The sequence below is a fragment of the Lipotes vexillifer genome, unplaced genomic scaffold, assembly GCF_000442215.2.
Source record: "Lipotes vexillifer unplaced genomic scaffold, Lipotes_vexillifer_v1.1 scaffold408, whole genome shotgun sequence".
NCBI classification, from domain to species: domain Eukaryota; kingdom Metazoa; phylum Chordata; class Mammalia; order Artiodactyla; family Lipotidae; genus Lipotes; species Lipotes vexillifer.
The window spans coordinates 3,240,729-3,251,874 of NW_006787469.1; the positions used below are offsets into that span (position 1 = coordinate 3,240,729).

The 11,146-nt window shown below is 47.8% G+C and overlaps 1 protein-coding gene across 1 annotated transcript in view; it reads right to left on the reverse strand.

The window, feature by feature from the left end:
• The window catches only part of THBS1 (thrombospondin 1), a 13,858-nt gene extending 2,945 nt beyond the window's left edge, over positions 1–10,913 (reverse strand). The window contains exons 1-16 of the mRNA XM_007460190.1: positions 10,821–10,913; positions 9,985–10,544; positions 8,993–9,068; positions 8,506–8,705; positions 8,269–8,391; positions 7,128–7,221; positions 5,492–5,665; positions 5,005–5,181; positions 4,528–4,701; positions 4,163–4,290; positions 3,904–4,056; positions 3,239–3,457; positions 2,769–2,876; positions 2,064–2,223; positions 1,801–1,919; positions 6–180 (exon numbers count right to left, since the gene is read on the reverse strand). Of these exons, the coding sequence (XP_007460252.1) occupies positions 6–180; positions 1,801–1,919; positions 2,064–2,223; positions 2,769–2,876; positions 3,239–3,457; positions 3,904–4,056; positions 4,163–4,290; positions 4,528–4,701; positions 5,005–5,181; positions 5,492–5,665; positions 7,128–7,221; positions 8,269–8,391; positions 8,506–8,705; positions 8,993–9,068; positions 9,985–10,544; positions 10,821–10,887 (2,707 nt within the window). The 5' untranslated portion in view covers positions 10,888–10,913. The remainder of the gene's footprint in view (positions 1–5; positions 181–1,800; positions 1,920–2,063; positions 2,224–2,768; positions 2,877–3,238; positions 3,458–3,903; positions 4,057–4,162; positions 4,291–4,527; positions 4,702–5,004; positions 5,182–5,491; positions 5,666–7,127; positions 7,222–8,268; positions 8,392–8,505; positions 8,706–8,992; positions 9,069–9,984; positions 10,545–10,820) is intronic.
• Between the last annotated feature and the right edge of the window lie 233 nt (positions 10,914–11,146).

Here is an 11,146-nt window from a genome sequence, read left to right on the forward strand (position 1 = left end):
AGGAATGCCATCATTGTCATCGTCATGGTCGCAGGCATCGCCCTTGCCGTCCTTGTCATGGTCGGCCTGGTTGGCATTGGGCACGTAGGGACAGTTGTCCAGGTTGTTCTGGTGGCCGTCTTCATCAATGTCCTGATTGTTGTCACAGGTATCTCCAATGCGGTCCGAGTCAGAATCGAGCTGAAAGAGACAGAAACAGAGGGTCAATTGGAGTATGGATCATTGATGCTAAAGAGAACTTATGGAAGATTCTCCAGTGTTGGATTAGGCCAGTGAGGTTTGAAGTCTATATGCCACTGCCAAAAGCTAGTCATATTAACGGATTTTAAATGTTTTTCTTCTTCACCCTTGTTTTCATATGACAGTTTTAATAGGGATATTTGTTGTGTTTTTTTTTAAAATAGAAAACTGTCGAAACAAAATTAAATAGAAAGCATTTTCTAATCCCCAAGGATGGAATGCCATGTTAACTGCTTATATTTTTATGATAAATGAAATTCTTTGAGTACAATTTGTTATTTTCCATTTAAGTTTTCAGTTAGGAAATTGTTGACACATCAACGTCTACTCTAGGTCATTAAATCATGGCAACATGGCACTGCTTTTTATACATACTTGGAAATCCATATGGTGGGATCAATTATTTTCTTCTTTTTTAGGTATTTGGTTTTATATCTCTAGTCCATAATGGTTGTCAACTGTTGGCTCAGGTAGTCAGAATTCTAAAGTTTTTCAAAACTGTATTTCTCAGAGTACTTTTTTACATTATTCAGTGTATGTGGGATGCTTAGGGATTATTTATACACAAGTTGAAATTTTTCTTGCCGGTATTTACGCTCTTTGCCATTAAGATTTTTACATGATTCACTAATTGTTATAAACTTTATTATTATCTGAAGAACCAAAAACTCATCCAGGGAGGTTAAACGGCATTGAGGTTTAATTTATAGTAAGATCCAAACTCAAAACAGATGACCCTCAATGCCATTTGATCAGGAAAGCTATCCCAGATCATTCATGCTTTCCCATTACGGCCCCAAAGAGATTCATCCTGTTGCTTTCTGGTTTATAGGAGCTCAAACGAACAAACATTAGGAGCTCAGCTGGACTTCTTATTTTTTGAATCTTTTAAAAATATTCCCATTTTTCAAAAGCTGGTTTCTGTGTTTTCAGAACAATGCCTTAACTTTCACAGCTAGAAAATAACGATGAGCAATTACGCAAGAAAAGAAACAAGAAAAGGAACTTGTTCTGGCTGATGTCTATTTGCAGCACTCCCTAGCAGTGCTACGGAGAATTATCTGCTTGCAATGCCAAACACTTGAAGAATGACAAAGAAACAGGGATTTCTCCAGTTTGGGGGAATTATTTTTAGTTTGAATTTCTTGCAGCCAGATTATATCATTAGCCATGAAAATGGCTGTGTATTGTGCTTAGGGATATTTTCTTCCGTCTCTTAGTTTCAAATATGATTAATATTCCCATAGAGTTGTCAGTCACAGATTTCTGCTTTGTATAATTTATCTTAACAATGGTAGATCCCGCGGAGCAAGTAACGTGGACCTTCTTGTAGAAGACAGGATTGACATTACAAGACTGTCACACTAAAGACCTATGAGACTCTGCGAGGAACTCATGTCAGGCAAACTGTTCACATGAAAATATTACAATTGGCTATGAGAGCACTGAGAGCCGTGGTAATGGAAGTGTTGGAACTCTATTTAACTCCTCTATTTTTTAGAGGCTTAGAAAGGGATATTCTAACACTTTACTGAAAGATTCTGAAAGGAATCCACTGACCTGATCTGGATTGTGTTCCAGGGGGCAGTTGTCACACTGATCTCCAACCCCATCCATGTCAGTGTCTCTCTGGTCCACATTGTAGACATACTGGCAGTTGTCCCGTTCATTGAGGATACCTGCAGAGAACAGGGGACAGGTAAGAGCTGGAATCTCCAGCCTCAGCTGTTTCAACCAAATCGCACACTTAACAGCCAGGGCTGCTCAAGGTTGAGAGCCAAGTGAGAGACACTCGGGCCCGCTGGAGTCAGGGAGTGCCTTACCGTCCCCATCAATGTCTGCTGCGCAGGCGTCTCCTTCCCCGTTGTTGTCCGTGTCAGCCTGGTCTGGGTTGTGGTTGTAGGGGCAGTTGTCACAGCGGTCTCCCACGTCGTCTCTGTCATAGTCGTACTGGGCTGGGTTGTAATGGAACGGACAGTTGTCCTGCAAAGAGAAGAAGCAGAGCATTTTACAACACGGTCCATGAAGCCCGCCTCAAACCACATGCAGAATATTTATAAAACTGAAAATCTGCAACAATTATTTTCTATTTAGTGGATATACTAATTGAATCCTCTGTAAAATGGTCACTGCAAAAGTTAAAAGCCAGGACATAATGAATGAAAAATGAATTGCTGTTGGTTACGAGTCAGTGAGATGTAAACAGAAACTCAACATCACTGCTCTCAGTGCGCTCAAAGAAAATCTTAATGTGACTTAGAGAAGACATTTGAAACCAATCCGGGGAGCAAAGTGTCATTTGTTCACATTATTGTAACCTCTTGCTCCAACTGGGGGAAGGGAAGGTTGTGTTGAAAAACAAAACCCTCATTTAAAAATTCTCTTGGCAACATCTGTGTCCTCAAACTACTGAAACACAACAAATAACTTCTGATGATCCTAGATATCAGTAACGTCATTGAATCTTAAGGTGTTACAGGCTGTTGCTGAATACAAAAGCTGAAAGAGGAGTGGAAAACGTTTTTTACCCTGTCATCTGGAATTTTATCATTGTCATCGTCATCATCACAGGCATCGCCGATTCCGTCCTTGTCGTAGTCTTCCTGCCCCGAGTTGGGAAGGTTGGGGCAATTATCCTGGAAAGAGAAGACACATTACAGCTGCAGTTTGCATGCCTTTTGCTCAGCTCAGGCACCAGAGATAAACGTTCTAGACTTGGTACACGCTGGGAACACAGCCATGCTCTGCTGGTGTTTGGTAGAGAAGTGAACATTTTTTTGGACAACATAATCGACTGGAACACAACTGCCCACAGGGCCTGCTGCCCCATTCATGTTCTTGGCACCAAGTGATTTAATATTAATAAGAATTAGGGCTGCTCTGCCTTTGGATGATTTAATCTTTCAGTTTCATTTTCAGACTTTTAAGCATGTAAAATCCCTCAGCCTGTTCCCTTGATAAGGGCTTTCTGGAGGTGGGCGAGGAAAGCGGGGGCTACCTTTTTGCAGTGGTAAGTTGCATTGGCCACGCACACCAGGTCCTCGTTGGGCCAGCCATCCAGGTCTGTGTCCTCCCCACAGATGATGCCGTTGCCGGCATAGCCGGGCTTGCACTCACAGCGGTACATGGGGTCACTGTAGTGGCTCAGGTAGTTGCACTTGGCATTCTTGTTGCAGTCGTGTGTGCCGTCCATGCAGGGGTTGCGGGGCTTGCACACCTGAGGGTACAACATCCTGACATTAAGGCAGAGCCTTCGAGAGTCCCCAGACACCGCAGAATCAAGAACCTCGATCCCCATCGTCTCTGAACAGACAGAGCTCCATGGGAAGAGTATGGGTCCTCCCCATCCGCCCCTGGGTATGTCCAGGTTACAGGCTAACGTGGCTTTAGGTGCGTTTTCCTTGAAATTGCTCAGCACCTAGGCACTTAGAAGTCCATCCAACTCACAACTTGTTCCAGAGCAGCATTGTCAGATGTGATGGACCTGTTTTCCTTGCTGGAGGCACAGTGGATTTTCTAGTCCCGTTTCTAAGGGCTAGGTTGTCCACTCACCCCCTTCCCTGTTTTTTGTGAAGGGTATAAGATGACGTTCCCCCCTTTCGTGGCTCTTTCGCTCGAGGACACCCCTCCTTCACTCCCGTCTACTAGTCCCCTCTGCTCTACCTGTTTGTTGGTGGTGGCATGTTCCACGCCCCGGCCGAAGGGCTGCGAGCCGGTGAAGCGTGGCGGGCAGGGCAGGCAGTTGTAGCCGGGGTCTGTGTTCTCACACCTGTGCTCTCCGTTGTGGTTGAAGCAGGCATCAGGGACTTCTTTGCACTATGGAAGAAACAGCAGTTTGCTTCGTGTTTAGAGAACCCTGCCAAAAGAAATGACTAGGACAGGCGAGCGGCTTTCCTAGGTCTGGTAACTCCCAGCTTCTCACCTCATCAACATCTTTGCACTGGACGCCATTTCCGCTGTAGCCCGGGGGACAAGCACCACACTTCCAGCTGCCGTCAGGGTAGCTGGTACACTTGACGTCCGCAAAGCAGGGATTGGACAGGCATCCATCTGAGACAAGAGAGACAGGCAAATGGTGGGTCTCAGCTGCTTCCCAGTAACTGCCATTCCGGACACTTAAACCAGGGTGTAAAATATCGTAGGGGCTAAACAACTGGTAGCTTGTTGAGATTATGCTGTCCATCTGGCATTTTAGAGTAATCAAATCACTCAGGACCATTCAAAGCCGAACCCCTGTGAATGCTAACCATGGCACTCAGTGGTTTTGTCCTGGGCTGCATGGCTTACCGATGGGACAGTCCTGCTTGTTGCAGATCTGGTTTTCTGTCACATCACCAACGCAGTCCTTGCCTCCAAACTGGGGTGTGGGGTTGTTGCAGAGCCGACTACGTTTCTGCACCCCTCCTCCACAGGTGACGGAACAGATGTCCCATGGTGACCAGGGTCCCCAGCCTCCATTGACTGTAAGAAAATGAACCACAGGCCAAAGTTAACGCCGATTTTCAAACGCCTTACCTTCATAGCAGACTCTCCTGAGTTTGTTCATGCTACCCTGACACATGGAAAGAATGTTCTAGAAGAGGGTGAGTCTGAAATTGTTCTTTCTGTTTTCCATTAAAAGAAGCTGCTGTGCTGTGCAGGACTGTGCTTCTATTTGTTTCTGTAGGAAGGAACCTTTCCCCGTCCATGACCCACCGAGCTGGAAGCTGCAGATGCCAGGCAGCCAGCTGGGCAGAGCTGCTGCCGGGCGATGCATGCACTTACTGGGGCAGGCATCTTTCTGGCAGGCTTTGGTCTCCCGAGCTTCGCCCTCACATGGCTTCCCATTCATCTGGGGGCTGGGAGAGTTGCACAGCCGGATTCTTGTGATCACACCGTCTCCACATGTTACAGAACAAGACGACCACGGGGACCAGTGGCTCCAGCCGCCATCCTGTTTAACTAAAGGACAAACCAGATGGTTATACGGTGCTTCCCATGAGCCAAGCTCTGTGCTAGTGCCTTTAAATGCACTATCTAAACAAAATCTTCAAACTAGCCCTATCAAGAACTTTTCTTACCCCCGATTTGCAGATGAGGAAAGAGCCTCAGAGAGGCTAAGTTGTGCTCAAGGGTGCATAGATAAGGGGGAGACTTGGGATTAGGTCCAGAGGCTAGAACCTGTGTACTTAACCTCTGTGTTATGGAGCTGCTGTTGGTGACGACAAGGACAGGTCAGTTCTCCACATCCCCAAGTGGCCAAGATACTTACATCTCTTGTCACACTCCTGAATGTGGCAGGTCCGTGTCTGCACGGAGGAGCCCTCGCATCTGTTGTTGAGGCTGTCGCAGGAGCGGCCACGCTGCTGGATTCCGTTGCCACACGTCACAGAGCAAGAGGTCCACTCAGACCATGGGGACCAGCCATCGTCTGCAGAATCGCTGGCTGCAGAGGACATGGGCGCATTTAGCGTGCAATCATTAAAACAAGCTATTCTTTAGACTGCTCTGCTCAGGACTTTCTTCTTCCTTTGCTAGAGGGTGACAAGCAATGTAGTTGTTAGGCCAGTGGCCAAGGAAGGGGTTTATGCCAGGTCATTCTGTGCACAGCCTCAGAGCGGTTGCATGCTTTGCCTGGGCTGGTACAGCTGAGCCTTTTCCCAGTGTGTGTTCCTATTCATCACTCCCTCTCTCCTCCTGTCTGCATTTCAAATGAGTTTCCCTTTTCTGACTTAAGGTATTTCAGTAGGCAGTTCCAGTCCCAGGCTTCCAAAAATACTTGAGTTTTAGGCAACTTATAGGAGTCACTTCTGCCTTTCAGGGGAGCCAGAGACCATGTGTTTGGCAGATGAAGTTGAAGGCAGCAGAGCCGCTGTTGGCTGTGGCTCCAGCTCGGTCATGAGGTTAGTCAGTATGTTGCTTCTCTCACCCTAGCATTTGGGACCTTTTCTGCACATATTTTCACAAGAGGAAAGTGCGTTTGTTTATCATCTGCCCAGGCACGATGACTACAGTCACGTCTAGCTGTATCTGACACGAGACAGAGAACTTGTTTTCTCTTGCCATCAGCTGGAAGCTTTCCTAGCAATCCCTGATTCAAGTTCAGAGCTCCGCCAGTCCCCAGCTGGCTTCGTTCCCTTTAACCCACACCTGAAGTGAATGCTGAACAGAAAGTGATACACAAATGATTATGACAGTGCTGGTATCACTAACATCCCTGGAGGGGACTGGTTATTCTGAGTTGTGATCAGTGTGTGTAGGTGCAGGGGGTGTGGGAGGTGTGGTTGTGAAGGGTGAGTGCTACTTTCTCGTCTTATTTATCTTAGTTATGATGAATCATTTTTATGACTTGTACCTACTGTATTGTCTCAGCAAAGTGATTAATTCATACTGGCAACAAAAGCCAGGGATTGGGTACCATGAAACAACACAGTGCCCTATTTCTTTTATGGCCCTGACACTCAAACTGCTGTTTTGTCTTAGGTCTCTTATGTCTGTATACAAAATGGGTAGAACTTTCAGGCCCAATGAAGTCCAGTGCTCGCACCAAAGCCATTCATTTCTCTGGTGAGCAGATTTTTCTTAACTCTAGGCCATAAGGTCAAATTCTAAAGGCAGTCAACTTAGAGCTCTATCACTGCTACCGATTCCTCTCTTCTTTCCTCAAAGCATAGAATCATTCTCAATAAGCTATACCAAGATTATTGCCTGTACTATGATCCAGGGCGGTAATCAAGTTTAGTCATAATGGCACTTTTGGCTCTCTACAGCAAACAAGCCATCAGTTAACCAGATGTCGCAGCAAGAAACTGAATGAAAAACATCTGATGGAGATGGGGGTGGGGTTCAAGCACTATGTACAGTTGATCCAGTCGCTGAAGCATGATTATGCAGTTTTAAGAACTTACGCCAACACCGCGGGCAGCATTCTCCATCAGGAACTGTGGCATTGGAGCAGGGCATGATTGGGCAGGACACTTTTTTGCAGATGGTAACTGAGTTCTGCAGGGCAAGAGTGAGGGAGAAATGGTTTACTAGGCATATTGCAAGCCGAAGTTTACATATTGAAACATTTCCATTACAGGTTGAAACGTGGTCAGGGCTGTAAATGCTCTAGTAGAATGATTTTAATAGAAGATCTGCCTCTGTCATGTTGGCAGCCACCAGTACCGTAGAGACAGTTCTGGTGCTAGTTACTTGTCACTCCACCCCTTGGAGAGAGCTTTCTTAGTTGCCACTTAGTCACTTTCTCATGCACAGGACAGCGTGAAGAGTTTCTCCAGCGGGAACCACTGAATGTCATGGGTCAGATCTATTACTCTGCATCTAAAAATCAAACTCATGAAACTCAGCCAGGACTTTAAAAGTATTAAATTATATCTTTATGGGGAAAAGAAGATCAATGAGCATCGTATTTTCTCATGTATAGATCTGGCTTTATATTATATTAGACAAGAATGGGAATTTAGTAAATTTGACTCCCAAATCCAGCAATCCGTGATTTGTATTTCAGCTTGACTTTGCTCAATGAGCCAGGTAAACCCCCTTCACTCCCCTGCCCCTGGCGTTGCAGGGTGGGCGGGGGGATCCAGAAGGACATACACACTGCAGGCAGTGCCATCTGAGCTAAGTGGACAGTTCTGTCCTAACATGTTGGGCTAAGTGATTTGAACAGCAATCAGTACTGTATTAAAAGAATGTCTGTGTCATAGCTGAATAGGAATTAGGGTTGGGGGGAAGAACGTTCAACTAGGTTTTACTTAACTGACATTCAACACTTAGCCCTTGAACTAAAGCAGGTAAGTTACTGAGATGTTTAAGTAGATATGTTCTTTTAGATACTTAGCCTGGGGTATCATTAAGACTTTGAAAAACTCTTGGGCATTTAAAGATTTTATAGATGTCATAACTACATCAAGAAAAAGACACCACTTGGGTTATCAGGCCATGGAACATAAAAAGGGCCTGTGTGGCTATCTGGATCTTCCCCCAGAGACTGTGGCTTCAGATGCACCATCTATTCGTATTTCAGTCTCTCGAGCCCTTTACCTGGCAGCGACACTCAGTGCAGCTGTCCACCGTCCACTCCTCGCTATTCCTGTACTGGACTCCGTTGTGGTAGCAGAGCGGGGGCCTCCTCAGCTCATTGACCAGCTCTTTGTTCTCTTCAGTCTAAAAGGGGGAGAAAGGTCATTAGCGTCCAGCCTCACTTTCAGTCGCTCAGCATCACCGGTGGTACATGTTCGAGGGCTCGTGCTAGTGGGCGGGGGGGCGGAGGCCACTGACCACTTTGCGGATGCTGTCCTGCAGCGTGGTCACGATGGTGCGCAGGCCCCTGAGCTCCAGGACCATGTTGGATAGCTCGTCACAGGAGATGCCGCACATGGCTTGCAGATCCTTTGTCTTGTGGCCAATGTAGTTGGTGCGGATGGCAGGGCTGGAACCATTCACCACATTGTTGTCAAGGGTGAGAAGGACACTGGTAGCTGCCAGGGAACAGAGGAACACAATGGGGAAACTTATAGAGGATCTCCAAGCAGATCTCACCTGCCAGTCCCCAGGGTTCCTAGCCGTAAAAGACGTTTCATTTTGGGTGAGGGATGCAGGAGGACGGGATGCGTGTGTGTGCTGTTGGAGGTCACCTTTATATACCTCTTAACTATGTTCCCCCGGGGTAATTTATGCACAACCACCATTGCATACGTTTCTCAACTTGTTTTGGGTGGAATTGCCCCAGTTTCCCTGTATGCTGTAAAAATAGAAGGATACTTACAGCTGGAGCAGCCTTTGTTCCTGAGGATGTCTTCTGGTGTGGTTCCAAAGACAAATCTCACATTCTGCAGCACGCCCTGTGGGCAGAGGACACACATTATTTGTAGACCCTTGGTGCGGGAGGGGGGGCAGGGGTCAGTGGGTAGGGGAGACTGTTTATGCTGGGAAAAGCACACAATAGATGTTCTAGAAGTTCCGAAGAACTCCCTTTTAAGTTCACCAAGTCAAAATAACACACCAACGTGAACTGCCAAACAACTTCAAAAATCTTAACTGTGTCTTGTGCCAAGTCTTCAGTGTTGTACAAAGAATTCAGTTATCAGCCTACTTGGAGACACAGGAAATGGAATCTGATACTGAGACCGGAGGATATAATGACACTCTCCAGTGTCAAAGAGTTAAATGTGGGAGTTTCAAAGCCACAGATACAAAGATCTAGACGTTTAAGCATGGAAGAAGCGGCAGCAGCAAATAGCCACTATTTTAATCTTTTCTTTGAGACCGGTTACATCCCCTTGAGGAATCAAATAGCAAAGTGGTATTTATTCTGCTCATAAAAGTACCCACTTCAAGCAGTATTGTAATTGCTGGAACACATTTGAAATAAGTTATTTCCTTGAGAAGAGCATAAGGAGTATTTAAGGTTTTGAACAGGCTGTTATAGGAAAAGCATTTCTTGTTTCCTTTAGTGGTTTTCAAAATCTGGTCCCCAGAACACCAGTGCCAACCTCACCCTGGAACTGGTTAGAAATGCAAATTATCAGGCCCCATCCCAGACCTACTGAATCTGAAACTCTGGGGGTGGGGTGCAGCAGTACCCATTGTAGCAAGTCCTCCGGGTGACTCTGATGCTCCCTGAAGTGTGAGAACCGCTGCTTTAATACACAGGCAGGATTTCCTGTCCTAGAACCCCTGCCTCTCCTGTGATTGCCCTCCTGGCAGATCAGCTGCCTCTCGGTAGACCCCATGGACCAGGAATTGAAGAGGCCTTACCTGGAAATTGTCATTGACACCTCCTTTGGCGATGCGGAGCCTGGCGGTACTCGCCAGGTCCCTGGTGAAGATGCCTTGGATGGGAGCGTCCAGCTCAGCATTCTCCATCTTCTCACAGTCGATGTACAGCTGGGCCCTGTCCTCCTGCACAAACAGGGTGATGCTCTTCCACTGGCCGGTCGCCAGGAGTGCTTCTTCCACCGACACCACATGCTGCTTCCCCTGCACGGTCAGGCTCAGGTCCAGGGTGCCCGCCTTGCCATTGGAGACCACGCTGAAGACCTGGCCGGAGTGGTCTTTCCGCTCCACGGCCAGCAGCGTGCCCCGGGTCCTCTTCATTTGCCTCAGGGAGGCCAGGAGGAGGAAACCTTTCTCCGCCCGCACAGCATCCACTAGGTCTTGGAACTTGTCGTCAGGCACGGGGGGGATCAGGTTGGCGTCCTCGATGCGGAAAGCTGGGCTGGAAGGGTCAGGACCCTTCACCAGTCGGCGCCCGGAACCCTTGCGGGCAGCCCCCGTGAGTTCAAAGATGTCAAACACGCTGTTGTCTCCCCCAGACTCTATTAGACAAGAGCAGGACACACGGTGAGCTCCCTGGGCTGGGCCTGGGGTGGGGCTCAGCTCTGGGGTGTGGGGCAGAGGGACAGGGTGAAAGCTCCTGGCAGCCACCGAAAGAGCTGAATGAACACCAGGGTCACAGGGAACCTGCATCCCGACGTTCGGTCAGGGCTCAGGGGAGAAGCCCTGGGTGAGGAGTGCATGGGAGGGAGGCACACCTGGGGTAACCGGACCTCTTCCTCTTCCCTCCCCCCTCAAAAGGTATTATACAGACTCACCTGGAATGCGGTTGGAGCCGCACACATGCCACAGGAACAGGACACTGAGTCCCCAGGCCAGCCCCATGGTGGAGCTGTTTGTGCCCAGCAGGGAGCCTGCAGCAAGAAGCACAGAACCCAGGGTCAGAGGCAGCCAAGCAGGGCGGGTGGGCAAAACCTGGCTGGGCTTGGGGCCGGGTTCCTGGGGATCCCCCTTTGGCTCCACGTTTGCGGGAATGAGGGGCAACAGTACTTACTTTGGAGAGGGCAGCAGGAAGAAAACGAGAGAGTTGAGGGGAGGAGATTGGGGGGCAAGACCAGCAATCGGGGGGCGGGGTGCTTTTCCT